The 27,452-nt window shown below is 47.0% G+C and overlaps 5 protein-coding genes across 6 annotated transcripts; 1 reads left to right on the top strand and 4 right to left on the bottom strand.

The window, feature by feature from the left end:
* Nucleotides 1-3,068: 3,068 nt before the first annotated feature.
* Nucleotides 3,069-4,235, bottom strand: LOC101783542 (profilin-A). The gene is made up of 3 exons (XM_004969837.4): nucleotides 3,934-4,235; nucleotides 3,678-3,815; nucleotides 3,069-3,577 (listed from the first exon to the last, which is right to left on the bottom strand). The coding sequence occupies exons 1-3, from the start codon at nucleotides 4,054-4,056 to the stop codon at nucleotides 3,443-3,445; spliced, it is 396 nt and encodes a 131-aa protein (XP_004969894.1). The 5' UTR covers nucleotides 4,057-4,235; the 3' UTR covers nucleotides 3,069-3,442.
* Nucleotides 4,236-5,104: 869 nt separating this feature from the next.
* On the bottom strand, nucleotides 5,105-8,417 carry LOC101783136 (glucan endo-1,3-beta-glucosidase 13). 2 transcript variants are annotated; one of them, XM_012846536.3, is made up of 4 exons: nucleotides 8,081-8,417; nucleotides 6,442-7,716; nucleotides 5,612-5,642; nucleotides 5,105-5,523 (listed from the first exon to the last, which is right to left on the bottom strand). In XM_012846536.3, exons 1-4 carry the CDS (start codon nucleotides 8,133-8,135, stop codon nucleotides 5,397-5,399), a joined length of 1,488 nt encoding a protein of 495 aa, XP_012701990.1. In that variant the 5' UTR covers nucleotides 8,136-8,417; the 3' UTR covers nucleotides 5,105-5,396. The 2 variants fall into 2 exon arrangements, with proteins under 2 accessions (XP_012701990.1, XP_004969893.1); XM_004969836.3 differs by having other exon boundaries at nucleotides 5,105-5,526; nucleotides 8,081-8,416.
* Nucleotides 8,418-15,080: 6,663 nt separating this feature from the next.
* Nucleotides 15,081-16,146, top strand: LOC101782716. The gene is made up of 2 exons (XM_004969835.4): nucleotides 15,081-15,480; nucleotides 15,580-16,146. The coding sequence occupies exons 1-2, from the start codon at nucleotides 15,227-15,229 to the stop codon at nucleotides 15,875-15,877; spliced, it is 552 nt and encodes a 183-aa protein (XP_004969892.2). The 5' UTR covers nucleotides 15,081-15,226; the 3' UTR covers nucleotides 15,878-16,146.
* Nucleotides 16,147-16,266: 120 nt separating this feature from the next.
* LOC101782311 lies at nucleotides 16,267-23,342 on the bottom strand. The gene is made up of 12 exons (XM_004969834.4): nucleotides 22,807-23,342; nucleotides 21,642-21,893; nucleotides 21,456-21,551; nucleotides 20,819-20,987; nucleotides 20,612-20,695; nucleotides 20,422-20,522; nucleotides 19,698-19,790; nucleotides 18,960-19,031; nucleotides 18,263-18,382; nucleotides 18,124-18,174; nucleotides 17,477-17,665; nucleotides 16,267-16,697 (listed from the first exon to the last, which is right to left on the bottom strand). Exons 1-12 carry the CDS (start codon nucleotides 23,209-23,211, stop codon nucleotides 16,530-16,532), a joined length of 1,800 nt encoding a protein of 599 aa, XP_004969891.1. The 5' UTR covers nucleotides 23,212-23,342; the 3' UTR covers nucleotides 16,267-16,529.
* Nucleotides 23,343-23,720: 378 nt separating this feature from the next.
* LOC101781911 (putative dual specificity protein phosphatase DSP8) lies at nucleotides 23,721-27,155 on the bottom strand. The gene is made up of 6 exons (XM_004969833.2): nucleotides 26,653-27,155; nucleotides 25,848-25,970; nucleotides 25,502-25,595; nucleotides 24,753-24,835; nucleotides 24,584-24,673; nucleotides 23,721-24,493 (listed from the first exon to the last, which is right to left on the bottom strand). Exons 1-6 carry the CDS (start codon nucleotides 26,875-26,877, stop codon nucleotides 24,098-24,100), a joined length of 1,011 nt encoding a protein of 336 aa, XP_004969890.1. The 5' UTR covers nucleotides 26,878-27,155; the 3' UTR covers nucleotides 23,721-24,097.
* Between the last annotated feature and the right edge of the window lie 297 nt (nucleotides 27,156-27,452).

The following is a 27,452-nucleotide window of genomic DNA, read 5'->3' as shown; positions in this document are numbered from 1 at the left end:
TCTTCGGTGACCACGTTCTCAAGAGTCTCCTTCACCACTTCTGCGTCAATATCTGTAAGATATTGGGGGTAAAGCCTCTGTTCATCCCTAGAATTTTTTTTGATCCTTGATGTGTAACTGCTACTTGTACATTATAACTATCAATGCTTCATGATCTATGTCATTGCAATGCTTTATTTACATATGTGAGCGCTTTATATGTCCTTAGTAGAGTTTGTGGTAATCGTGGTGATTAGCTTGACTCCGCGGATGCTTTGATATAGATGTGTGAGCGGAGTTGTGAGTATCCCTGTGTAGTGCCAGTATGCAGGAGGGAAAGAGCCGAGCGAGCACATAATCTCTATGATAGCTAGAAAAGGCAGTACCAATTTGTGTAATAGATGCATATTCATGTGAACATAGATCCTAGGGAGGAAACGCATATCTATCTCTGTTATCTATCTTGTATCAACCTTTGCTTCTTATTCCTTGTTTAGTTTAGATTAGTTTGTCTCTCTACCCAACCCATATTGCCTAATTTCATTAGTAAGATTAGTATAAAGTGAGAGTCAGCAATCCACTTGTTCCACGGATTGATAAACCTTAGGGGAATACTCAAAGGAAAAAGTTACAACTAATCCGTGCGCTTACGGTTTACCAATTGACGCGCTAACTGCCGTCAACAATGTAGCAACTGGTGATTGGAAAATAAAGAAAGGAAAACAGATTTGGAGAAGATAACAACTAAGAGGTATTTGGATTCAAACTCAAAATTAGATTGAAGTTATTTCTTCTGGTAGTACATTGAACCACTCACTAAGATATACTACTAAAATATTTGGATAATTTATCATCATAAAAAAACTCACAAAAATTGTACATCGCTAATAAAAAATCTAAAATGATTATATTCCTAATAAAATGTATAAATTGCTATATTTCTTCAAGAAATACTAAAAATATGTTTCTATATAAGTTATTCCATTTTCTTATGAATTCATGTTCTAAAAAGTTACGTCACAAAATATAACAATAAAAAACATGATGATACTTTAGCATGTTAAAATGACATGACTAAAGACAACTATTTCCATCAAATCTTTTTAAAAGAAAATATTAGTATAAAAAATCAGCTATCCGCACTATTTGCGCAGGACACCTTGCTAGTTAGAGATGACTCTAAGGAATACTTCATGCGAAAAGATAAGGAGCTGGACCTGATATATGTGAGAGAGAAAAGGAAAAGAAAGAGAAAAGGATTTGACCACGAGAAAAGGTTATAAGCTGTTAGGCCAAGCTTCTTATGCTTTAAGCTGGGTTACCTAATGCTGGTAAAAACATGTTCAGCTCCCGGTTTGGTGGCTAGGATCCATCTTAGAAAAGGGGTCAGTCTGATGGCGAGAACCGAGCCCAGCATAGCCTAGCCTTCGTGCTGGGACACGCGAGCGCCTGCTCAAGCAGAACGCCGCGGACCGGCACTTGCTGAACACTGCGAACTGCATTCCGGGCGGTAGTGCATTGCTCGCCCTGTAGCTTCAAAGCCCTTTTGTTCCCGTGTGTGCTGGTAGTAGTTTGCAGTGTGCCTTGCCTTAGACCTGTAGACCTGACCACTTAGCATGTGTTTGATTCCGAGGATGAAGTGGGACGGAAGGGGACGGTCCTCCTTTTTAGTGGTGTTTGGTTGGGAGACATCAGGACGAGTCCATTCCTGTAGGGGAATATTCGGTGTAGATCCGGGATGACCCCGTCCGCCCAAAACGAGTGGACAGGCTCGTCCCAATTCGACGGCATGAGCCATCATCTTCTTCCTCGTGCGCTCCACCGAAGCTCTTCCTTATCTTCTTCCTCGTGCGCTCGGCTGGAGCTCCACCGCGCCACCCTTCCGAGAGGCGGAGACCCATCTCTAGCGTAGGCACGACGGCCGCTGCTCGGGACCGGCGGGGGCGAGCTACCTTGGGCAGAGATGCTCGAGGCCAGCATGGCCGAGCTTCGCGGCCGCGGCTCAAGGCCGGCGGGGTGGATCTCCCTTGGGCGGCCCGGACGGGCTCGAGGTCGATCGGGTGGACCTCCCCTGGGCGGCGCGGCTGGGCTCGAGGTTGACGGGGGTGAGGTCCCTAGGACGGCGGGGGCCCTCGGCCGGCGGGGGCGAGCTCCCCGGGCGGCGCGGCCGGGGCCCGTCGTCGGTAGGGGCGAGTTCCCCGGCGGCACGGTCGTGGCTCTGGGGCAGCGGGGTGGAGCAGGGGCGGCGGCGGCCCTAGCACAAGGGCACCGAGGGGTGGAGCAAGGGCGGCGGCGGCCGTAGCCTAGGGGCGTGGAGGGGTGGGGGAGGGGTGGCGGCGGCCGTGGCCCTAGGGCACGGAGGAGCTCCCAGGCACGGCGCGGCCGTGGCCCTGGGGGGAGGCGGGGTGGAAGAAGGATAAGGCCAAGCAAAAAAAGAAAATATAAGAAAAACATTGAATAGAGAATGACAGGTGGGGTCCACTTTTTAGATGGCAGGTAGGGTCCATTTACTATGGCTAACGGTGTTAAAATCGTCATCCATCCCATTCCTTCAATCCCTCGTACCAAACAAAGAACTAGGTCGGACTCGTCCCTCTCAACCAAACATAAAATATGATCGTCCCATCCAAAAAAATGGGAACGAAATGATCCCGTCCCACCTTGTCTCCAAGCCAAACGCACCCTTAGGTGCTGTTTGGTTGAGGAATGGAAATGTAAACGCAAATGGCATCTGATAGCGCCGGTAATGCAAACAACATAAGCTAATACGGTTTCTGTTTGGTATGCCGGCGTAACGCAATCGTACACGCCGTCCCTCTCTTTGCACACACCTCCGACACGAGCCAGGCATCCAGCATTTGCAGCCGCATACGCACGCAGCGCACGGTTGACAGGGCGCTGCTCGCACGTATATATAATTATATATATTCGGGATCTGTTACCGCCGAGAGTTGGGCGGAATCAAGTTTGCGAAGCTCTTGCAACAGATTTCACGGTATCTGCTTACATGCTGGAGTGAATGGAATGATACCACCATGCCGCCAAAAGGGCCATATCCGGTGTTTTTTATGTAGTTTTCATGCTCCATATGGAAATTTAGAAGAAATTGCACGAAATACATACACATTCTCGTATTACAAAGAATAGGTAGTACCAGTTCAATCACACATATATATATTGTTCCGGGTTCACAAATCGACGACAACCAAATTTGGGAGAGAAAAAATCACAAAATTATTTGCCAAAACGACACCAACAAATCAATCAATCAAACAAGGAAAATATTCTCTGATGATCGGCGACGGGCGGGGGGCAGGGGACTGAAGAAATGCCGGAGGTAACGGAGCCACGCACAATCCCGGGCGTGGGGACTAAAAATGCGTGCGTGGACACAGACTACTACGTGCTGGCGGTTGTATTGTTGCTGATGGATGCTTCTTCAACCGTGGACGGGCGATCCGTTTTACAGGCCTTGCTCTACGAGGTAGTCGCCGAGCCTCTCGACCACCATGTTGCACTGCCCGGGGGTCATGGGCTCGTCGTAGATGCCGATCACGAGGGCCTGCCCGGTCTTCTTCACGGTCACGCCTCCAGATCCCTGCGAAAATTAAGATCAGGACCGGAGGGAGCTAGACCGGCCGACGGAGAGATCGATCGATGAGAGGAGAGGGCGTGATATGCGGCGGATCGGCGCGTACCTTCTTGCCGCGGATGACGGCGCCGGGCTCGCCTTGGATGACCATGTACTTGGTGGGGCCGAGGAAGAGGCCGGTCGGGGCCAGGAACCCGGGCTCGTCGAAGTCCTTCATGATGTTGGCCATCTCCTCTGGCTTGAACTGGGTGGAGGGCACGCCGATCACACACACAGGAAACCGCGCGTCAGAGCCGTGATCGATCGATCTGATCGGCCGTCGACGGAAAAACAACAAGGACGCAGGCGGCGGAGCCACTCACCGACGGGAACGCGGCGCTCTGGGCCCAGACGGTGCCGTCGTGGCCGATGATGGCGGCGGAGGTGAGGTGGTGGCCCTCGATCTCGCACATGAGGTGCTCGTCGACGTACGTCTGCCACGACATCCTGCCGTCCGGCGGGGGCTTGCTGCTGCTGTGACCCGAGGGTGATCGGCGGCGGTCGGGGCTCGATCTGTCTCTGGTGGTGGTGGTGGTGGTGGTGGTAGCGCTCACGTACGCAGGTGATGGCCGCGGTATAAATAGGGGCGCGGGGCGCGCGGCGAGGCGGAGGACTGGATCGCCACTACTTGCGTCCGCCTCCCAACCACCCGTTCCATCTTTAGCTCGCCCTTCAACCTCGCCCCCACCTTTGGTGCGCGGCTCGCCACACGGGTCGCGCCCCCACCGGCCACCGCCAGCCAACGCCACAGAGAGGAAGGGGGTGGTGGTGGGGTGGACGCGGGAGATAGGCTGGACGACGGGCCCTCGGCCCGGCAACTCGTGTGTACTGCTCCGAGTGGTGGTGGGCCATCCGAATCTTACTTTCCAGCATGCCACGGTACAACCCACCTGGCCGAAAGCACTCGCCAAGCTGCCGGTGCTGGGCTGGGCTTCCTTAGCCCAGAAATAATTTCCAAGCCTGTCCTTTTTCCCCTTTTCCTTGCTGGTTATTACTAGAGTAGAGAAATTGTTTCAGAAAATTCTACTAGAACTTACATCCAACATTCAGGGAAGTCATGAGTTTAATCTTAGCATCAGATGGGGATGCATGTGTTGCATCAGGCTTAAGACGGAGACGCCCCCAATATTGGCTGCATCTTTTCTGATTTCACATGAATCATCGACAGCGGAGAGGCAAGCCTAAACAGATGAAAAGGAGGCATCAGAATTTAGAACACGCGTCAAGCATAATAATGAACTTCCGGGACCTCCCTCTCTCTGAGAACTGACGCTGGAGCTCCCTTGTACAATACATTGATGGTCCAGCTCCTCCACAGGGATTTGGCAAAGCACTTGCCACCTTATTATTCTCATCCATCCAGCCCCCACCCGCATGCGTGTTCCACGCTTGCAGAAGACTACATAATGTGCCATCCAAAGATTACTGGCAGAACTATAATCTCACACAGGACGTCAGCACCTACTTCAGAAATCATCATTCATGCAATCTTAGTTCAGCGAAGTTTACCGTTGATGCAAAATGTACCGAGGATGAAAACTCAGAGGCACCAGAAGAGGATTTTCAAGTTCTTAACAGCCAGCTGATATATATTGTCTGCGGCTCCGCGCGACGATGTACATCTTAACTGACCAGAGAATTCCTACTACCGCATAATACGCCTCTCTAGTCTCTACTACTAGTCCACTACTACTCATGGAAAAACGGAACATCGCTCGTTACCAGCATTAGGCGATTCGCCTTCCATCTAACATTTCAAGAGGATAGCTGGGGTGTTCTCCATAGATCACAGCATAACTGCAGCAACCGCAACGGCCAGCATGAAGAGCAAGGAGGTGACACATTTGGCCGATGGGTTTGGACTGGAGCCGCTACGAGCTGGAAGAGATGTTGAATTCATCGTGCTCATCTTACTGCTTCAAGAAAGAAGAAAGAAAGTGTTAGTAGACTTTACTGGAATTATTACTCAAACTAGAAAGAAGAAATGTTTTGTTTTCTTACCCGGCAGCCAAATAGACACAGGTGTCATAACCTGCAAAGCAAGCAATACATAAAGCATGACAAGCTTATTATTGAACTGATAAAAAAAAGGAACATGCATTAGGCCTTGTATGGCATTACGTAAAATGAAGACTAGTTATTGAAGGAGCACACAATAATCTCTAGAAGACTAGTTAAAGACAGCATTTTCTAGCATTATACACACCAGCGACATGCCAATCAATAGGCTATACTGATATTCATATTGCAACATTCTATCATCAAAATTTTCATTATTTTATATGCATGATCAGAGCATAAGTTGAACAATTTAAGGCTCCGATTCAACTACTGGAAGTTAAGATAGATAGAAAATTATACCATTATTATCAGTTACATTCCAATTCTTTTCAACACTTGAAGAGTTAAACTATGGGAGCCATCTTATTTTATAACATACTTGCTACATCATAAGGAATCAATGGGAACTAACAGTGCTCATGCCTATATTCAGAATTACAATAATACGTGCAAGATGCAATAAACGAGAAAAACAGAAAACCACGAGTTGAGGACGCAAACTCACAATTGGGTGCACTTAGGCTATCTCACATACATATCAGTAGGCAGTAGCCCTAACGCAACAGGCACATCATGAACATGAAATTAGCTACTAGAAAACACAACAAGCATCATACCATGTGACTATCTGAGTAGCATATCTAGTAATGCAACATCATTTAAAGAACTATACTCTTGTATACATTAATACCAAAATCAGAATTCAAGTACCGTGCATGGCATCATCATCATCATCATCATCATAACTGTAAAAAGTATGGGATGCTTACTTGGATCTTTTGTTGTTCGTATTCCGGCACCACCAAAGTCACAAGCCACAACGTTGGCTCCGTTTTGCTGGTAATAGCTATTGAATGCATATGAAGCATGGGAAGCCAAAGTGTCCGGCTGATAGCAGGGTTGGCTTGGCTGAATAGCAGAGCAATCGACGTTTCCTGGACCACATGCCCAGTTGAGAGCATTCTGCAGATCTGTTTCTGATGCATTAGCTGAAGCAATACACCAGGTCCCATTTGCACTTGTAATGTTTGCTCCAGTCATAACATCCACATTGCCTCGGCCAGTCCAATCAAGGCTGTAGATGGAGCTCTGATCAGGGAAAAACAGTCCCCAGTTCCTCTCCGACTCAATGCCAGGTTTCCGGTTCTCATTGAACAATGAGAATATGTAGACATCAATTTCTTCTCCTGGTTTTGCCGGTGTGCCGCTGTCATTAACAACATGACGTATCAAATTGGTATTGTAAGTCTGAGCATTGTCTGGAGTGGCTCCTGTCTCCTTGGCTGCCCCTTTGTTTGGCCAGCCTGACTCAGTGACCATGATCTTCAGAGTCTTGAAGTTCAGAGCCATGAGCGCAAAGAAGATGGAATCAACCTGGGCATCGAACATGTTAGAGTAAACCAGTCCAGTGTTTGGGTCAATCACATCCTGAGACTGCGGCGAGAACAGAGCATAGTTGAGGGACACATTGCTGGGCGAGTTCTGGTACGCATAGTAGGGGTATAGATCCACCATAAATGGTGCCTGGTTCTCCACAAGGAACTCCAGCAAAGGCTTCAAGAAGTGGGCATAGCTGCTGTTGAACGCCCCTGCTGACGGCGGGAAGGACCGGGACAGTATCCCGAGAGAGTGCGTGCTGGAGATGGTGATCTTCTTGTGCAGGCCGGCCTTCTTGAGTGCGGTGTGCACATTTCGCATTGCGGGCACGACGAGCCCGGAGACGTTGACGGGGCTCTCGGTGACCTCGGCGCCGACGGTGATGTAGGTGATCATGGTGGCCGGGTAGTAGGGGAGGATGCTGTTCTTGAGCCAGGTGTCGACGTTGGACTGGTACTGCGCGAAGGCGAGGAGGTCGGAGTTGGGGACGCCGACCATGAGCTCGACGCCGGTGTTGGCGAAGGCCTTGATGACGTCGATGTTGGTGTCGTAGATGCGCACGTACTTGATGGACTGCTGCTGGATGAGCTGCGCCACCTTATCCGGCCCCGGCAGGTCGTCGGCGTTGCGGCCGTAGCAGATGCCAATCTTGCCGCCCCGACAATGCCCTGCAATTGCGGATGCGCTGTTCAGATTACCACGAATGCAAACAGAGGACAATGCAGTGATTTGGCTTCGAAAGTTCCTTTTCCCTTTCCCAAATACAGTGATCAATCTTTGGTTCTTGATTTTTGATGGAAAGAAATAAACATAGTATAAGGATAGATTAAAATGGCGCAATACAAACGGAACATCTCCCCCAAAATGCTAAGAACATGCCGCACAATATCCAGACCAAAGAACAAGAAGAATCGAATCGTGTCCTCCTCAAGCAAGCAAGGCATCTCCCGGCCCACACATTGCCAACAATACTCAAAAGCGAGCAACTGAAGAATCGTAACAGTCAAGAACGACGAGGTAGCAGCGACTCACCAACAAGCAGCAAGAAGAGGAGCACAGGGAGCGCCAGCACAAGCCGCCCCGCCATTGCCGACCGAGCGCCAAGCTCCGGTACCGCCGCCGCTTCCCGCCTCGGTGCGCTCAAGACAGCAATGCGTCGATGGCTGCAAGGCTGCGGCCTTTGCCGTCCGTTGGGGAGAGAGGACGAGGAATCGAGGAGGAGGGGGTGAGGACAAAGACGATACAGGCACGGCTGACGGGCGCAGCCGCTGGCTGAGCCACTGCTGTGCTTGCCTGTGAGGCTGTGAAGCAGAGCCAGAGCACAGTGGGGTGGAGTGAATTGCGTGACGGCTGTTGCGGGCGCGGACGCGAGGCGGGGGGTTATGAAATGGGGTTGAGGGCGTTTAAACAAGGCCGGTTCACGTCCGGAACAGAACAGAAACGGAAGGCCGAGGAGTAGAAAACGGGGGAGCGAGGAATGTCTGCTGGTAGGGAGGCTCTCGCGTGGACCAGGACCACATTGACACATGCGGACCCACATGTCAGTTGGCATGATGCTATCCTGAACCCTGTAAAAAATGACTTTACGCGAGGACATGTTGTACTAAAAAAACATGCAGAGCCAAAGCCTTAGTAGCCTACCCTCCTGAGATGCTGCTCGTTGTTTAGTTTCCCTTTTTCCAACTTTAGTACTATGAAAAAGCAGATTTTCCATCACATTAAATTTACGGTACATGCATGGAGTACTAAATGTAGATGAAATCGAAAACTAATTGTACAGTTTTGTTGTTCTTTACGAGACGAATCTTTTGAGTCTAATTAGTCAATGTTTGGACAATAATTCATAAATATAAACGAAATATTACAGTTGTGCATTTATGGTAAATAAACTTTGCCACTTCCAATTTGGAAACTAAACAAGGCCCAGTACGCAAAGCAAAGATGTTTGCAGACTGCTGCAGGAGTGCAGGTGTAAAATGCAGTTTTTACTGGAGTGAACCGAGACGACAGAAGGTGAAAGATGAAGGAGCGTACTATAGACATAGTAGGAAATAAAAAGGATGGAGGACCCATATTCTTGTCCTTTTCTCCATGAACAAACTATGCTCGGGCTTTGAGCTATGGAAAAAAATTGTGTTCGAGGATGCTTTGCGTAAGCAAAGAGCTCATAGCTTTAAGCTCAGCGCGGTCGCCGCTGCTTCGTTCTCGCCTGGCTTTTTGTTCGACACGATGAATTTTGCATGCTTTTTGCGTAAATCGAACGTGGGCACAAAGAGACATCGGCGTGTCGAAGACCGTAGCGTACGTACTCGGCCCACGTAGCAGCCCAGTATCTGTCTCCAACACGGAGAGGGGCCGGCCCGACAAAGAGGGTAAGGGCAGGAAACGCGACGGGATATACTCCGACGTCGGAGTAACAGTACTGGCTCTCGTTGACGAGTGGGGCACCCTGAATCGGGCGCCCACACGTCAGTGAAAATTCTGACGTCGGAGGAACTACCGGTGAATAACACCAGACCGGTTACCGAGGCAATGACGACAACGACAGGTCGCATCGGTATACCCAGTCCATTCCACACCGGCACGCTGTGGGCTCCACGTCGGTAAAGCTGGCGCCGGGCTCTCTCTCCTGGCTTGTTGCGTTGCGCCTTTGCATTTCTCTTCCTTTTCTTGCTCACGTTTTCCGATCGTCGGGAATGCAAGCGGTGGAACTCCGTGCCACTGCCAACGAATTGGAGTGCTCGCAGTCGCAGAGCTATTTTTTCTTTTTCCTAGTACGAATTGTACTCACATTTTTGGAGTAGCGATTCGTTAACCACCCGGAAGATTCAAAATGGGAAAGTGCCCGTGTTCCATGCTCCTATAGTACTAGTATACATTCCTACGGTCCTACCCTGGTTTCAGTATCTACACATAGTAGTACAGCTCCATTCCATGCTCATGCCCATCACGTCGAAGATCCAGAAGCGTGAGATTTGCTCATTTTGCACAAGAACTCAAGAAGTGATGCGCAGTTATCTTTTCAAATTGTTGTCTGGTGGTTAGTTACATGAGTCTGCCGATTACACAAGTCCAAGGGTAATAGTACGTTTGCACATATCATAGTTTACATCAAAAGCCCTGTGCTACTACTCCATACTCATCTAGAAAGCCGATAAAGTGGAGTTAGCCGAGGAGCAGAGAAAAGAAGGGCGAGCTCCGATCCGCGGAGAACTGGTCAGAGCATGGGCTGCGGCCCAGCACTGTTTGGAAGTGGAGCTGAGTTTTTTTTAGTGTGAATGGACTGAATTAATATAGTGGGCCTAGCCTGTGCGCTCCCACGAGATAATACCGGCCCATGCCGGCAGGCCTCCTCGCTTCTCACTCAGTTCTCACTTCTCAGTTCTACTGAACCATCTGAAGTTGCTACTGAAGAAAGTAAGATAAAGAACTCCAAATTCGGTAGCCTTGTTCGGTGTTTGTTCCGTCCACCGCCCCTGTCTTCACATCTTCTGTTGCAATTCTTGTTAGGCAGTTAGCCACACACATCTCTCGCTACACTTGAATTCTCCCGGCCATCACTCATCAGGCATGGTCAGGCTACCAATCTGCCGAACCACTCCGTATGACCTAATCATGGTCTGGTCTGGATTGGAATAGCCAACTCTCCTTATCCAGTCCAGCCGAACTACAGCCGTCCACGCGATAAAACATACACAACGGCGGCCCAGCTCGCCCGCTACTTGTGCCGCGTCGTCGTGCGTTCCAGCTTCCAACCCCCTCAGCCGCCCGGCCGGTCGGCCGCCCGCCACCTTCCCCTCCCCTGCATCCCAATCAAATCCAAATCTGGATTCGCTCCGTTCGCCCCCCAACCGATCTCTGCCATGCTCGTTGGCTGCGGAACTGCCGATCATACGCCCACCTGCCCGTCCTGGCTGACTTCTTCACGGCCGTCAGTTGGAACCGCCGCCGCCGCCACTTGCCTGAACCAGGGCCTGTACGTGGGCAACGTACCCATACGCAATTCGAAGCCTGACGTCGCGTATTGCCGTATTGTATTGGCAACGAGCCAACGACGCACCGTGACGGTACCCGGATGGAGGAAGCTTCTGAGCGTTTTTGCAGTAGCAGGGCGAACAAGGAGCAGCTAGCTGTGCCTTTGGTTTTAGTGGGGTTTTTTTTTTGGTACTGTTTTAGTGGGTTTTGACTCCAGTTTCGTGACGATCTTCATTCTTGCACACGTTGCCTCCTGGATCCTTCGTTCGCTGGATAAGAGGAGCTCAAGTCCGCGACGTTTTCGTCGTGTCGCGTAGATTCAGACATGCCGTTACCCCGGGGTTCAAGAACAGCAGCTACTACACAGCTCTGACTCCGGCCGGCCGGCACGAAGCTAAGCACGACTTGGCATTCGACCAGACCATCGACGATTTTTCAAATGTTAGGTTCGAGCAAAGGCGTCAGCGTCATGCGAGACACTAAGCGAGGGAGTAGCCTACCACGTACGCAGCTAGCTCGCAGCATACTATTACTCGGAGCGACAGCCGACGAGGCCGCGAGCAGGTTCTTCTCCAGAAAGACGGCTGATTCCTTCACTCGTTCACAGGATATGCATGGCGCTCGCTCATGTACCAGAGAGCTACACGTTGCATGGATATAATGCAAAAGCCGGATCGGATATACCTCGGCATCCATCTGCCGGGCGGGCGCCCGGACCTACGCGCCTTTTCTCGTCATTTTCGTCCCCTTTGGTTTATTCCAAAGTGCCGGTCCACTATATCGTTGAGCAGGCTCCCACGATAGCAACGCTGAAAATGAGAGCTCAGGGCTGCAGCCTGCAGAGATTTTACAGGTCGTCCGTCCAATCCGGAGCCGTCGATGGCTGGAGAAGTACAAGCTGCTCCGTACACCAAGCCAACATTGGATGCGATCTCCCCAGTCGATAAATCACCAAGAAACCTCCAGACAGCTCTGGATTTTTCGTTCTCGTTTTCCCCAGGCTGCCGACCCTCCACGCATGCCCCCAGCTCCATCAGAGTTCAGACAGAGGAGAAAAAAAACAATCCGGCTCGCCAAGGGACGCCGCCGCCCGCGCTCGTGAAACGGCAGGTTTCCCCAGGCGGCCAAGCCGGCTGTGGCCGGGCGCCCGCGCGGCGCGTCCGGGGCATGGGCTGGGCGTGTTTCCAGACGCATCCCGCCCGCGCCCGGCACCCATCCACGATCCGTCCAAACCGGCAGGCTGAGGCGGGACGCGCGCGGCGAGCAGGCGGCGGCGGTGGGGGCGCCGGGGAAAAGAAAGGAAAAATATCACCGCGACAGCGACGCGACGCGGACGCGTATCCGTGGACGGATCGCGGGTTTCACATGCCCCCGCCGCGCCCCCCGCTCTGCTCGGCTCTCCGGCCGCCCGCGCCGGCCACGTTCCCGCGGCCTGGCGCGGACCGCGGAGTGCGAGCCCGGGGGCAGGCAGGCAGTCCACGCGTGGTCCACCCGAGGAACGCTGCGGGAACCTGGCCCGCCGCACATGATTTTTCTCTGGGGCGCCGCGCGCGCGCCGCTGCGATCGTATCGTGGCCGGTCGCTGTCGCCGGGATCCCCGCGCGATCGCATTCTATTCCCATCATCCGTCCCCCGGGGCACCCTTATCGGCTCATGCTAGCTAGCGTGGGCGTGCCTTTTGGGTGATGGCTCCGGTCGTGACGGCTCCGATCCAGATGAGGTCGTCGTCTCCTGTGGATGATGGGTGGATAAAACGGGGGTGGTAGCGTTCCACGTTCCGCGCACGAGCTAGACTGGTCAGAAGGGAACGCCTGGCTCCGTCGTCGACGCGTTTCAGCGTTTGAACGCACATAAAATCGCCAGGGGAAACAAAAAAAGTGGATCACCTGGCTGCTGCCTGTGTCGCAGTCCAGGCGCACAGCAGAGGGGAGCCAACCGGAAGAGTCAATACTCGTCGAGCTTGCTCGGAATATATCCAAACGTGTTTGAATGGTTCGAAAAGATAGAGAGAGAGAGAAAAGACCTATAGCTAGTATTAATAAGTTTCCAACAAGTCTCCGGAGTGAGGCAGGTGGACCATCCCGGGAACAACTTTGGAAGAGAATTTTTGAGCATGTCGAATAAGTCCGGGCCTGGATAAGGATTAGAGCAGCACGATCCGAAGCACCGATTCTTAGCAGCCAGCCAGCCACCCCCTTTGACCCCTCCAAAAAAGCACCGGAATTATTAAATTTAGACGAAAACCACACACAAACTTAGTGTCCGAGCACCTAGAATTTTTTAGGCGAAAAGCACATAACTTAGTGTTCGAATTAGGGTGCGTAATTAACTGGCTCGAGGGATCGAAAACATGAGCATATGGATGTCTGCGTCGACGGGACTTGAAGCCACGTTGGGAAACACCATCTCGCAGCCGGGCGGGCCGAGCGGCCGGCAACACATGCGGACACGAGCGGCTGTCGCCGGCCGGCCGGTTTTCGTTGGTCCGCCCGACCTGTGGCCGTGTCCCCGGAAACGCTGCTCCTGCCATGTGTCCACTGACAACTTGTTCACACCTGCTTAAAAATTTCATTATCTGGTATACGGTGTGCTCGGCTGGTGGTGGCAGAAGACGTGTGAGGTGTTGTTGTTGCATTGGTTCCGTTCACTGAACATGCGCCTGGCTCGTAGCTGGATCGCGCGACGGGTGTCCGCGTCCGGTTCTCCGGAGCTCATCAGGCTAGGGCGAGTTCCTTCCTGGTAGTGCCCATCGACCCTAACCAACAATTTTCAGGTCTTAAACAACGCTAGCACAGTACAGGCGGACTGAAAAAAACAATGCCGTGACACTCCTAGAAATGGTGCCAAGATGCAGCATTGTCATGTGCACTTTTAGGGAAATCAGCAAGGTTATTTTTGTAGGTGACCTGCGGGTTATGTTTTGAGCCAGGCATACTCGATCGATGTTTACTTTTCACTTTTACTCCCTTGCAGTGGAAGCCAAGGAATGGACAACCATATAGAGTTGCAAACACAGTTGTGATGCGGAAAACCATACACGTGTTTACTCATCACCTACTACTCTTATTTGGTCCATGGATTCTACCTTTTGCTCCTGTACGTTTTGTCCGAGACGACACGGCGAGTGGGAATCAAATGGTTCAGCACCAGAGTGTAGAATTGACACTTGCAAGCTAAGGGATGTGGTCTTGTTTACGTAAATTTGCAGCCAACCTCCGAATTCCTGCTGGTTTTCGACACATACTGTTGGTAACTTGGTACACAGGGCTCCTGTTCCAAACTAGGAGACAGCTGGAGGATTACCTGGCGCTAATTAGGGACTGATGTGGTTGTATGACTATGATCAATATAAAGCAGGATTGCCATTACTACTACATTACCAACATGCAAATCCCCCTTTCTCAGGCAGCTTGTATCAGGGTAAAAACATCACGATATGATTTCCCCAGATGACACGATATCCAAAAATGGTTCCGTGAAAAATCTGCAATCTAGTACCCCGACCACCCCCACCGACTTTAGCCTGCGACCAAGGAAAAAGAAAAGACGATGACAAGCCAACAAAGGTGCGCCGCGTGTCCCTCGGCTCCGGCATAAACAATCAGCCCGATGGGGCATCACCTCCACCACAACATTGGTGGTCCACATGTCAGGCTCACGCCCAACCTGCCAAGGAGATATGCGAACAAATCCTGGTCACATTCAGCAAACTGAGAAGATAAGATCAGATCAGGGGGGCACCAGCTGCAGAATCTGGCAAAGGCATGTGGAAGTGGCCAACCAACTTTCACACTCTTTTTTCTAAATACTCCTCCTTTTTTTATTCTGGGAAGAAACCTAAAACCATGCATGGGTGGGTCCATGTCAGTGTCCTAGAAAAACCTAACAATTAGCCATGTAGACGCAGAAAGATGGTGATGTCACTAATGCAAATGGCAGGCATTATACTAGTCAAAGCGCACTACGCCGTGTTTGAATTTTTGGAAGAAGGCTCCTAGCATTATCCCCTTCCAGCTATCGGCTAGAGCTTTGGATATGTCTATATATATATACCCCTTCTCTTCAGCACTTGCAAAGGTCGTGAAAGAGAGGAAGCAAGAGGAGCTGAGGAAGAATATATCCATCCATCCAAATTCCAAAACACCACACATAACTTGTTCTCGCAGTTTTCTTGGGGCCAAGAAATCTCCCCAAGTCGAAAGCATGGGCGGATTCAGCGGCGCTACAGGTCTCCCGGTGTACCGTGAATACGACGATGAAGATTTGTTCGAGACATCGTCTTCCATCTCCGGCGACTCGGACGGCGAGGACCAGTTCTCGGACGGCGAGGGCGCCGGAGCTCTGGACCACCAGTTCATGCAGCAGGCGGCTTCCTCCCCGGCGCAGCAGTCGGTTCGGAGATTGAACTCCGATAGCCTCTACGATCTGTCGTCCATGATGGCACAACTCCCTGTCAAGTAAGTTCCTCGATTTTTTTTTTATTCCTTTTGCATCTATATGCTTCTTCTACACGCCTTAAAAGGGAAAAAATTCTCACCTTGTGTTGTCCTCTGCAGGAAAGGGCTATCCAAATTCTACGACGGCAAGTCTCAGTCGTTCGCGTGTATGTCTGAGGTGAGATGCCTGGAAGATCTACGCAAGAAAGAGACCCCCTACAAGAAGATCAAGCCATCGAGGAGCTATCTAGCATTAGATGAAGAGCAGGAGTGTCACATGCCTGGCCCTAACAGCAGGGGAATAGCCAAGAAGCCCTCCGGAGGTTCTTGCGCAAATCTGGCGTCTCGGAACAACAGCAACAACATGCTCTATAGACCTCCCCCAATCCCTGTAAACAAGGGTGGATACCATCAGTAGGCTCTAGACATCACTGAAGTCTGAAACGTTTCTGTCCAGGGTTTCAGCTCTGTTCTTTTTTTTTTTCTTTGAGGGATTTTGTTGACAAGCGTATTGGCCTGTCTCAGATGTAAGAGGTTTTCCTCCTCTGCAGTCAATAGAGGATCTCCTTTCGTTTTGTTCACGAGACATCGATTCTTGTAAATAACTGTTACACTGTACTGCGGTTAAGAAAGGGCTGTACATATTTGCCTGCATATCTGAATTCTTAATTATATGACCAGATCCAAGTAACTTGTCTTTTTTATAAAGAGTAACATGGTTATTTGGGGCCGAAGTTAAGAGGAACAAAGTGGCGTTCAAAAGGAATACTTAATTACAAATTTGAGACAACTAGCAATTCGATTATATATTCCAATCAAGAGTAGGCAGAGCTTAATTTCCTTTTTTCTTGTTTTTTTGTGGAAAAAGGGAAGGCAGAGCTGAATTTCAATGCCTGCCAACAAAAAAAATGTCTTACAGCTAACAATTTCAAAAATTCTAGCCCGAGTAAGATCACACTCCAGAATCGTGTGTGATTGGAACTACTTGTTCTGTGTTGAATCCAGGAAAAATGGGGAATCAAAAAGAGCTGAAATTAATCCAGTTCCAGTCCTAAGTGACTTCTTGGCTGTTAGAAGACATATTCATAAATAGCCTGTGCAACTCCATCTTCATCATTAGTGGCGCCAATCACGTTTGCCACTGCTTTAGTCTTCTCAGATCCATTTGCAAGAGCAACACCAAACGAAGCCAGTTGCAGCATTTCTATGTCATTTTCTCCATCTCCAATCGCCATTACCTTGCAGAACAAAAATTATATTAGAATAGTGCACGTCGGTCACTAGATAATCGAATTACATTGCAGTTGGTCCTTTTTATAAAAAATAAATAGGTTAAAATAGTTTTAGTGCTTGCTTAAGGAGCTTTTATCCATGCCAAATTTAGTTTTACCATGTTGTTTTTTCTATATAAAACTAGCTCAAAACATTAGAACCAAATAAAGATTGCGGTGAATAGTGAGGTGCTTCATTTGAAGAACTCATCATAAACCTAAATGTTTTGGTCTGTAATGAAACCATGCCATGATTTTGGTAGGATGACACCATTCCTTTTTTTTAAAAAAAAATGCTAACATGTGATTATGAGGAATGAGGTGGTGAACTGGTGATGGACTAGGACCAACCCACTATATTTCTGCATCCTCACACCATGAGTAAGACACTATTTGAACCACAAGCACCATCAGCTGCTTCACTGGTACCCATATTTAACAGTTTATCGAGAGCAAACACTTAAATAACCAGAATTTGAATGGCAAAATCACATGGCTACAAGCGTTGGGAAAAAAAACATAATGTGAATTGCAACAAATTATGTAGCACTATATTTCTTGTTCTGCAATTATTTATTGAACCAGTTCAGAGGTAAGACTGATGTAATTGTCCTAGAAGAATTTTGCTGTAAAACTTATACTATTGAAGCCTTTTTGCAGCTACTTAAACTTTTGCCTGAGCTAAGGCTAGTAACTTTTGGCTTGTGTCGTCAAAATATATTAGTAGGGAACTAGATTGCTTATACCTCATCTGGACTAATGGAAAGGTGGTTCAGCAGAATCTCTACACCATTGCCCTTCGAAGTCGCAGGTGGTACAAGTTCAAGCATGTCAGGTTGTGCCTGAACGACATGTGCCCTTCCCTCTATCGCCTTTGCCCAGTACGGTCTCAATGCAGACGAAATTCCCTCAGGAGTTTCAAGGAACAATACTTTCTGAATATGAGAAAAATGACACTGTTAAGCTGCAACTTATCATAGCATCACAGGTTGTTAAAATCCTAGCATGTGAAAGTGCAATGTGTCCAATGATGTTCCAAAAACTAGTGGCTGTCGGTATAAAAGATGGGGAAAAATTGATTCAAAACCAGCATGTTTCTAAAAACATATGGATTGGTGTTCGATGCAAAAGTGATGAAATTATTTTCTGGAACTTAACCCTCCTCCATGCATCTCAAAGAAACCTTTTTCCTGTTCATATTAGCTATATAAAGAACTTTACAAGCCAGTCATTTGAGCATGGATTTTCCAATTATAAATTACCTACAAACAAATGTTCTGAAGCGTAGTGTTCAAGAGAAGGAACACTAAATGGATTGTGCAAAAGTCAATAAGCTATTCAGGAAAACCATTTGAATAAACTCTCAGGGAAATCATTTGATAAATAGACATACCTGTATCTCAGCTGTTCCTAAAAGCTGGTCAACAGATGAAACTATTTTAGCCTGCAAACAAATGCCCAACTGCATTAAAAAGCCACAAGAATACAACCACCAGAGAGTGATTAAGAAAGGACTGAAAACCCCATCATACCTTTGGTTCATGGTATATGTAATGGAGGGAATCGACCAATGGGTGGTCAAACATAGAATAACAATGATCCTGGCTAAATGCTACTAATGGTATCTTGTGCTCCAAAGAATATAAGAGTGCCTGCACCATGCAAATGGTATCACTAATTTCACAATTGTAGAAGAATAGTTGTAAGTTGTTTAACACACTAAGGAAAAATAGTAGTGATATGCCACCAATAACAAGCACATCATACAGGAGCGCCAAACAAAATTGCAAACTAGTGATGACAGAGGGTAAGATTAGTTTATTCAGATAAACAATACTTCATGTTCTTTTGCTTGTGCATTCAGGTATTAGCTCAGGCATAAGAGTTACTAAGCTATATAAGCTGTTATGTTAGCTAGAGGCTCCTTGGATTCGCATAGCAGAAGACACTAATACAAGTATGCAAACAAAGATATGAAGATGCATCACCAGTTGTGGTAGCTGTGACGCACAAATGCAATCCAGTTAGTTGCAGAAATATTTGCTAATTCCAATAAGACTTTGTTGTTGCCGCTCTAAAAAAGATATCCACAACTAAATATGTTAACTAAAAGCAAAAAAATAGGTACCTTCCGAAAGGCATGAAATTTTCAACAGAACCGCAATCATTCTACATCTATACTACGACTTATGTCCACATATTTTATCTCAAACGGGAACACTTGCTTACCTCTCTACATACATCTTGATCCAAATTTCTTTTATAAATTTGTCTCCCTTCCAAACCATAAACCAACAGCCCCTACAATTGGATGTATGGACTTGATGAGAGTGGGGATAATGCTCACGAGGATAGTCAACGATGCACTACTTACCTGATGATGATACAGTTACATTCTTGACAAAAACAATAGAGTAATACACTATGTCATAACACAGGATGAAGAACTAGAGTAGAAAGCAGAAATCATCATGGAATACAAACAGATGTCTAACATTTGTATGTCCAATTGTTGTCAAAGTATCATCTCAGCCTCGTAATTGGGTCCCATATGGACCATGTGAAGTGGGGTGGAGGTGAATTCGTTCCAAAATAACAGTCTTCATTTGAATTAGTAGTATATATAAATAATAGAAACCTTCACCTATGATTTGGGGTCCTTTCTCAACCTTTTCTTTCCCCTACATTTTTTTCTCACTTCCATCACTCCTATCTGTTACACAATTGGTGGATGCTGTAAAGAAGTGTACACAATAATCACTCAATCACTCTCCTATCCTATTAGATCTTATCGCCTTATATGCTTAGTAAGGGTCCCAATAAAGACATGTTGTAGACCACACATAGTTCTCAGTCAACACAATGTATTGACAGCGATCGGGATGTTTAGTGGTGCAGCACTTTCATCACTCAAGATAACTCATATAAAAAAGACTGCATTTTCCACTAATTGTACTTTATAACAACCTGAAGGAATACGCCAGGTGAAGATTCTGAAACAATGCCGTTTCTTCCAGATAAGTCTGCCATACTGAGAGCATCAATTACAGCAGGACGTGCCTGTTTCCAGAATGAATCGAGGCAGAAAAATCATCAGCATCATCAAAAATATTAATTAAATTGCTAAAAAAATAAATAAACAGGAAAAAACTGTCGATTCAAGCTTCACACAAATCTAGTCCAAACATTAAGGATACGTCTAGAATGTCCTGTTTTTGTCCCATCCCAGCAAGACTTTAGCGGAGTGTTCAAGTTCATTTAACTTTAGATGAGTTTGGCTTTGCCAAAAGAAAATTTGTGTAATATCGATGAAATCACTGATGAAAGAAAAAATATGCAACATGTTCGTTTTTCCTACGGAAAGACTAGCTGGTGGACAACTTCTCAGCACATAAATTCTGTAGAAAAGTATGCCATCCAATGGGGCAGTTCCTTAGCTCTAATCAACTTTACTGATTATTTCCCTGGACCTGCGCTAGGTAATTTATTGCAGGACACAAATCTTCCCAGAGGCATGATTGCACAACTGAGCCTTAATTGCTCTAATCTCCATGATGATCAATTTTAGCATATTGATACACTAGGATATACCAAGTTAATCTGATGGTTTCAGTTAAAATAATTAAATAACCTGACAACACCTATGCTCTTTAAATAATATAGTTCACCAAGAGCAAAGAACATATAATACCTTTCCTGTAGCAATAACTATGTTTACTCCTCTTGACCTAGCTTCCCTTAGAGCTTCTGCGTTCCTTGCTGTGATTTGACTTTTACTGTTGAGCAGTGTACCTTGTAAACAAAGAAAAAAAACCATTAGTAAATGAAAATTATAACACATTTAGGACTGTAAGGATGTGACAGGCGCAGAGGGTATATACCATCCATATCACAGAAAATATATTTGAATTTCGGTCTGTAAAATCTTAGGGTGACAGCTCTCTTTTGACTACTTGTCACTTTCCCTGTAAACATTCTTAGACAGCAAGAGCTAGATTAGGTCATGAGTGCGCTAATCATTTCTCTACCATAACAACTTAAAGATAGTGGTAAGGAGAATAGCTACAAAAAATTTCAAAAGAACATACCATCCAATGAAACTGTTTGAGGCTTGCTTGAATCCTGAGCACCTTTAGCTAGACTTTTTCCTTTCCACCTTAGACTTTTTAAAATGAGTTGCTCCTCCTTCTCCAATTCCATGGCAGCCTCATTGCTTGACTCATGATGAAAACCAAGAAGATGTAATATGCCACGAACCTAACACAAGAAAAAGAGGCAATAAACAGTCCGTTTGTATAGAATATCATCTGCTGCATTGGTTGCAAGAGACGGTCCAGTTATGTAGTTTGGAAGACAATATTTGTTCTCACTTGGACAATGCAGTAATAAACTGCTATGTCTGATTCCAAATACCAAGTTCATTAGGACTTGTGCACAAAAACTATGGTAGGTGGCATGCTTACTCCATGATTATAGCCCATTAAAGTAGGAATAAGGGTGAACTAAAAAAGGTGCATTGCAGTCGTTGATGGCCTTATATTTGGAGAACCGGCATGAAGGCTAGAAGGATTTATTTTGGGATCACTGGGAGTAATTTACGAGGATAAGGGCTTGGAGGCCTATAAGGAAAACTTAACATATGAATTACCATCAATACCTAAAAGAACTGTGAGAAATGGAAATAATTAAACAAGCTCAGGAAGGGGGAAAAGGGAAGACTCATACCACTAGCACCCGCACTTCATCAAGAAGCGTAACACCTTTCTCCTCAGCTTGCCTTGCAGCTGTCTCGACAGATATAACTATGTCACCTAACATTAGCTGCATAAAAGAGTATAAGGTAGAAGAGAGTTAGATGGCATTGGTAAATTTAAGAGAATAACAATATTTAAACAAGGTATGTGTACATACAATGGGAACATCAAGATCTGGAATGTACTGTGACATCGAGAGCATATCAGTAGTGCAGTCCTCGCCTCTCCATTCTTTGTTAAGATTCTGAATGAAGTTATCATTGCATAGCAATACAGAAACCTCAACCTTATCATACTTCCCAACATCACTTATTGAAGTATCTCGCGTGCTGTAGTTTGAATCCACAAGTCCATCAAGCGCAATTTTCATCGCCATCGGAACATTTAGCTTTAGAAGTTCTACAATGTTCTGCACAAACACATGTTGACAGATTTTTCACTAACATATCTGAACAATTCATCACCATAAGGGAAATAGACCACTGAAAAAGCAATATCACACTAGAACACAACATTGACAGCCGAAGTTAAGTAACAGGTGCCCAACTGCCCATTACTGAAACCAAAACCAGAACGACAAATCAACTACAGCTACACCCAGCTATTACCTACATTTTGCCAGGCTATTGATTAAGGGCCAAGGAGATATTACTAGGACCCACAATCAGAAACACAAACCTTCTTTTAGCGTAAAGATATTTGTAAGGATGTGCATTACCAAGGGCATGTTAACAAACAATGGACAACATTACAAACATACCTGAACTTACGTCGCCATGAAGAATTGAACAACTCAAAGCCAAATAACACCAGAACTCAACAGTATATAGCACAAGCAGATGAATTAACTCAGGTAACCAATACACATCAATTACAAAAATCAAAGCCATAACTACAAGCCAACTAGAGGATGTACATAGTTGTAACCTGGATTTTCCTAGAACTACTTGCATCTTTGTGAAAGAGATCTCTAGTAAGACTGGTGTTGATCTACCTGAAATACGTACTCCCTTCATGCAGACGTGTTTTTCAGGATCTGCCACTCCAATTATTTTTATTCAGAATATGGAAACACAACCCATTCAAAATGGCAAAACATGATTTATAATCAGTCAATTACCTTAAACGAACAGCTGCATTAATCAAAACAACAAGGCAGCAATCTTGCAGTTAAGTTTTCTGCAATGTCAGTGTAAACATGGTGCATCTCACAGTACGCCAAATATAACGATCGCAATAATTTTATCTGTGTTTACAATGACACCTCCAAACGAGCAGTATTATATAGAATACAGAGAAGGGTCATAAAGCGCGATGCGTACCAGCACTTCTGCGTCGTCAGGCATGTCCTCCTCGACGCCGATGCGAGCGATGAGCTCGATCTCGCTCTCCTTCGGCGGGGATGGGGGAGGCGGCGGCGCAGCATCCTGCGGCTGCGGCCGCTTCGCCGCCGCCGGCCCGCGCCGCGCCTTGCGGAACCCGCGGATTCCAGAGAGAAGCCCCGCGAACGGCGGCGGCGCCGCCAGCGAGGGCTCGGGGGCGGCCGTGAGCCCGCGCCAGGAGAGCAGCGAGGCCGCGGGTGCCGCGGCAGCCGCGGGGGGTAGTAGGGGCGGCGGCGCGGTAGCCGCAGAACGGAGCAGCGCCGCGCCGGAGAGCGGCGGCGGGGGCGGGAGGTACAGGGACGGGCGCGAGGCGAAAGGGAGCGCGCGCGACACGATGCGCGCCATGGCCGGGCTCGGGCTCGCGCTTTGCGCCCGCAACGCAATCGTGTGTGGCGGCGGGAGCGAGGGAGAGGGAGGAATGGAGAGGCTGGGGGCGGGGTTTTGTTGGGTTTCTTTTGGTTTCCGGGCTTTGATTCGTGCGGAACCTGTTTTCCTACGGTGCAGGGGGGTTTTCGTTTTCCTTTTCCACTGTCCGAGATTGCTGTGTGTGCTCGTTCGTGCACTTTGGAGCACAAGTTTCTAACGCCTTTCCATTGCTTGACGCTCGGACGTATTCCACTTCCGGTGTGTCTGGAGAGAGATTTCAGTATTTGGGTTTCAATTGGCACGCTTTCTACTCTGGAGATGGTTGTTTGGCATGCTCGTTGCCGTTGGTTGCTTCGTCGTTTGGATATTCCACGGAATACATCCCAGTCACGGACTGTGCAAAAATTGAGGAAACCAGGATCGCAGTACATACGACATAGCTTCAGCAAAGTCGAAAGCAAAATGAGACAACGTTAAGTCCTCCAGCCTTGGCTAACACAAAAGGAAATCAATTTCTTGTACACAGAATGAATTCACAGGTCACAGATGGTACAAATTTGTCAAGAATCAATCGAATTGGGGGGTCACTGCACCCCCGTTGGCTGGAATAGCCTTTTTATTCCAAGGAAACAATGATGCAAATGAATCACATGTTTTCGAGGAAAAACATGGATAATCGACACATTCACAACTCTACACTCAAGGACTAGAACCTCTATGGATGTGCACACAACTTTCTTCCCGGTGGCGGCATTGCCATGGCTATAGAAGAAACTCCGCAGCTTCTACAATCCTATTTGGCTGAACGCCTATCTAGAGATACACTCTTCATTCACAAAATGGAAAACTGGGAAAAAGAAGCAACCTAGCAGGCACGAACCTCACTGAAGCAGCTTTGAGCTGGTTCACAGTTGCTGCTATTAAGTTTCAGGGAACCAAAGAGGCAGGACAATCTCCTCATGATGGGCCTGCGAGTGGCTACTTCCAGGGCATCCTTCCTGGTATTAACATAAGTATCATAGCCCTCAAGGTCTGCCTCTGTTATAAGGACAGCATCGATACAGCCAGTGGGGCTGGTTGGCCTAGGTAGCATAATTTGAGAAAGTGGCAAGCCGCTATCTTCGTAATCAAACTCCATCGCATGGTAATCATCATATTCTGTGTCTGTGCGGCAAGCATCAATGGCTTCTAGGAAACTGCCTAGTTTTGTACTTCGTACTGGAAGTTGTCCAGTGACGAGAGTCCCAAATGTGCTAACAACCTGCAAATAGTGTCAATTGTCATGAAACATCTTAGCACCAGTAGGTTGTCTTAATTACTTAGAATGCAATCACAAAAAAGGACTTCATACCTGCCACTGTGATGGTGCCAAAAGTACTCTAGGCCTAATGGATCGGACATGATCCAAAGCTGCTTCAGGGGTCATGCTTCTGTATTTAATCTGCAACAAGACGATTGTCATCAGAAAACTGATTGGGAGCATGCATACTGAGTACAAATACAAATGAAGTTCATCCTACCAAGTAGCACAATACAATAGTGGTGCTACGTCCTCTTCCAGCTTTACAGTGAACATAGGTAGTACCACCTTGTGATGCGTTCCCTGAAAAACAGGCAACTAAATATTTAATCTACCAATTTTAGATGCACATATATTGTTGTTTGTCACATACAAATCAAGAACTTTGGGCAAGAAAAACTCGTATATGTACTTTGGTGGGATACAATTCCAGATTATTTGAATGAATGACAGACACTATGTGATGGCTGCTTGGCTAGTCTCGTTCCAATATTTTCATTAGCAGACGTGCTTGGGACTGAACAGCTTTGTTGTTGTTGTTGTTGATGATGATGATGTTGTCATGCATGATGTCAGATACAGCGACATCTAACAGAACCTTAGTCCTGAGGTTGGGGAATGAACTGTGTATTAAAAGATAAGAGCTGCGACTTCTATGTAGCCATAACTACTACATCAGAATCTAGTTGGCAATAGATACCTAATTCACTAAACATTAGTTGACCAGTGATCACAAGATATAACCCGCTTTCCTTATCAGAGTTAACTGCCACCTGCTTTGCTCCCTAATTTGAGTCTAGCTCTCCTTATGATTTGAAGAAAAAAATTACATAACAAAACGTACCACAGGTACCAGGGGAAAAAAGAATAACAGCTGATCAATGCTGGGGTTATGTTTCAGGAAGAGTATGAATTTTTCCTCGTGTGTTTTTTCATATAAAGATAAGGAAGGGAAGGGCAATAACTTACGGTGGATGAAATCTATGGCTTGAGAAATATCCTCGACCGAAGGTGCAAACAGATAATCTCTTGTTGGAATCATCAGGTGCTCAATCTCATGGGCCTAGTAAGTGAAAACATGTATTGTTACTCACTGCATATGCACAACAGTTCAATTAATGGTGCTCTAAAATCTGAACCAACCAAAGCACAGGTGTAATAGCACTTCATGAAAGTCAGCACAAAAATATTTTGACTTGGGCAGTGACAAATCTCAAAATAAGTAGATAATGGAGTCCAAGATTCTAATGCGGCAACTCTATCTAATGTGAAACACAAACCAAGTCACACAACTAGCGAACAATGGAATAGTTACCTGGTATAAAGATGTCGGAACAAGAGTCTCGTAAGGTTCATTCAAAGTCACAACTCCTCGAACTCCAAGTTGCTTCAAACGCGGAACATCACTTGGAAATGGAACAGCGCCAAGTAAAATAAACTGGATGGAGATTGGAAAAATCAGGCGGCATTTTAGAGTGCACCACTTATCAGAAATTTAGAATACTAGGTTCTGTGAAATAAAAATGAAACAACTAATAACACTAATCAGATCGCAGTACTCATAGCTGGACGTTTCCTTTTGCTACTACTAGTGGAAAAAGCAGAGCTCTGTGGCCCTAGGAATGTGAACATCCATCCACGGTGCCAAATAAGATAATAAAATAAAATACTATAGGATGAGCTTAAACTAACATATATGTTAATGGATAACTACCCACAATCTTCTTACAACTGGGTTGAGATTGGAACATCTGACACAAGTAAGCACGGGAAACCACTGGTCCCAAGATAGGAGAATAAGGCGCTAGATTTCCCTAATGCTGAGTAAAAGTCATTCTTAAGCACACATGAGTTTAACAAAGCAAGGGCAAATCCCCGAGTAGATATAGTGCTACCATGAGCAAAGCATGAAACCAAATGCCAAAAACAGATGATATAATTTCAGAGAAAAAAAGATAAAAAAAAAGCACCCAACTACCTGAGCATGACAAATCCAACACTACGGTACTGAACTCGCAGGAACACGTCAATAAGCACACACCACTCGCAAGCAAATTAAAGCAGGAGCCTATAATAGCATCCGAAATTACCACACAATCCGCGCAGAACGAAAGGACTACCTGGTCGACGCGATCCCACCACCGGAAATCCGCCTCGAAGCGGTTGCGCAGGACGTTGTAGAGCAGCGTCGGGTAGAACAGCACCCTCGCGCCGGCACCGACTAGCGCGCGCTTCGCCTTCAGCCTTACGACCTCTCCGCCACCGCTCGCCCCAACCTCCTCCTCCTGCTGCTCCTGCTGACCCGCCAGCCCCCCATCACCGTCTCCCAATTCGCAAATCCTCATGTCCCACTACCACAACAGCTCGCAAATCCTCGCCGCCAAGACGCCTCCAGCGTCCTCCTCCCCTTCCAGGACGAGCAGATCCGTGGAGGCAGGAAGATGGGTGAAACAAATCAGCGGATCGAGGGGGGGAGGGAGTGGGTAGCCTTGCTCGTGGTCGTGGTCTCGTGGTCTGGGGACGCGAGAAATGGGAAGAGTGATTTTGTCTAAAACCCCAGCAGCGGAAGGCGGAAACAGGTGGCACAGAAATGCTGAATCGGAAGGAAGCAGAGCTGGCTCGCTGTTTTTAGTTGGTGGCTTTATTGGTGGCGGAAACGTGGGTGCGTTTCCTCCTCAGGTCCTCGGGTATTTGCATTATTGCGCCCATTTCTTGTTGGGTAATGGTAGACTGGTAGGTGCAACAACAATTCTTCATTTCTTTCGAAGAAAAACAACAATTTTTCAACGTTTTATTCATGATGGTCCAGCGTCCATGTCTTTGGAAGGTCTCAAGTTTCAATATAGTTATCATTAGAAGGTAGAATGTACCCCAAGGAAAATTTATATTGCACACTCATAGATGACTATGGAATTGCTCT

The sequence above is a fragment of the Setaria italica genome, chromosome V, assembly GCF_000263155.2.
Source record: "Setaria italica strain Yugu1 chromosome V, Setaria_italica_v2.0, whole genome shotgun sequence".
Lineage (NCBI taxonomy): Eukaryota > Viridiplantae > Streptophyta > Magnoliopsida > Poales > Poaceae > Setaria > Setaria italica.
The sequence above is the reverse complement of the archived record's forward strand: the minus strand, read 5'-3'. Positions and strand labels throughout refer to the sequence as shown.

Excerpts from the sequence above, each read along its gene's own strand:
- LOC101783136 (XM_004969836.3), bottom strand. The coding sequence starts at position 8,135 with ATGGCGGGGCGGCTTGTGCTGGCGCTCCCTGTGCTCCTCTTCTTGCTG. Across the intron at positions 5,643-6,441 it reads ACGAACAACAAAAGATCCAA|GTTATGACACCTGTGTCTAT; the intron begins GTAAGCATCCCA and ends CTTGCTTTGCAG. Across the intron at positions 5,527-5,611 it reads TGTGTCTATTTGGCTGCCGG|CAGTAAGATGAGCACGATGA; the intron begins GTAAGAAAACAA and ends TCTTTCTTGAAG.
- LOC101781911 (XM_004969833.2), bottom strand. The coding sequence starts at position 26,877 with ATGAGGATTTGCGAATTGGGAGACGGTGATGGGGGGCTGGCGGGTCAG. Across the intron at positions 24,836-25,501 it reads AGCCATAGATTTCATCCACC|GGAACGCATCACAAGGTGGT; the intron begins GTAAGTTATTGC and ends CCTGTTTTTCAG. Across the intron at positions 24,494-24,583 it reads TGGCACCATCACAGTGGCAG|GTTGTTAGCACATTTGGGAC; the intron begins GTATGAAGTCCT and ends CACTATTTGCAG.
- LOC101783542 (XM_004969837.4), bottom strand. The coding sequence starts at position 4,056 with ATGTCGTGGCAGACGTACGTCGACGAGCACCTCATGTGCGAGATCGAG. Across the intron at positions 3,816-3,933 it reads AGAGCGCCGCGTTCCCGTCG|TTCAAGCCAGAGGAGATGGC; the intron begins GTGAGTGGCTCC and ends CCCTCCACCCAG. Across the intron at positions 3,578-3,677 it reads CCGTCATCCGCGGCAAGAAG|GGATCTGGAGGCGTGACCGT; the intron begins GTACGCGCCGAT and ends TAATTTTCGCAG.
- LOC101782311 (XM_004969834.4), bottom strand. The coding sequence starts at position 23,211 with ATGGCGCGCATCGTGTCGCGCGCGCTCCCTTTCGCCTCGCGCCCGTCC. Across the intron at positions 21,552-21,641 it reads CAGATCTTGATGTTCCCATT|CTAATGTTAGGTGACATAGT; the intron begins GTATGTACACAT and ends TCTTTTATGCAG. Across the intron at positions 20,523-20,611 it reads TATTTTCTGTGATATGGATG|GTACACTGCTCAACAGTAAA; the intron begins GTATATACCCTC and ends TTTGTTTACAAG.
- LOC101782716 (XM_004969835.4), top strand. The coding sequence starts at position 15,227 with ATGGGCGGATTCAGCGGCGCTACAGGTCTCCCGGTGTACCGTGAATAC. Across the intron at positions 15,481-15,579 it reads ATGGCACAACTCCCTGTCAA|GAAAGGGCTATCCAAATTCT; the intron begins GTAAGTTCCTCG and ends TGTCCTCTGCAG.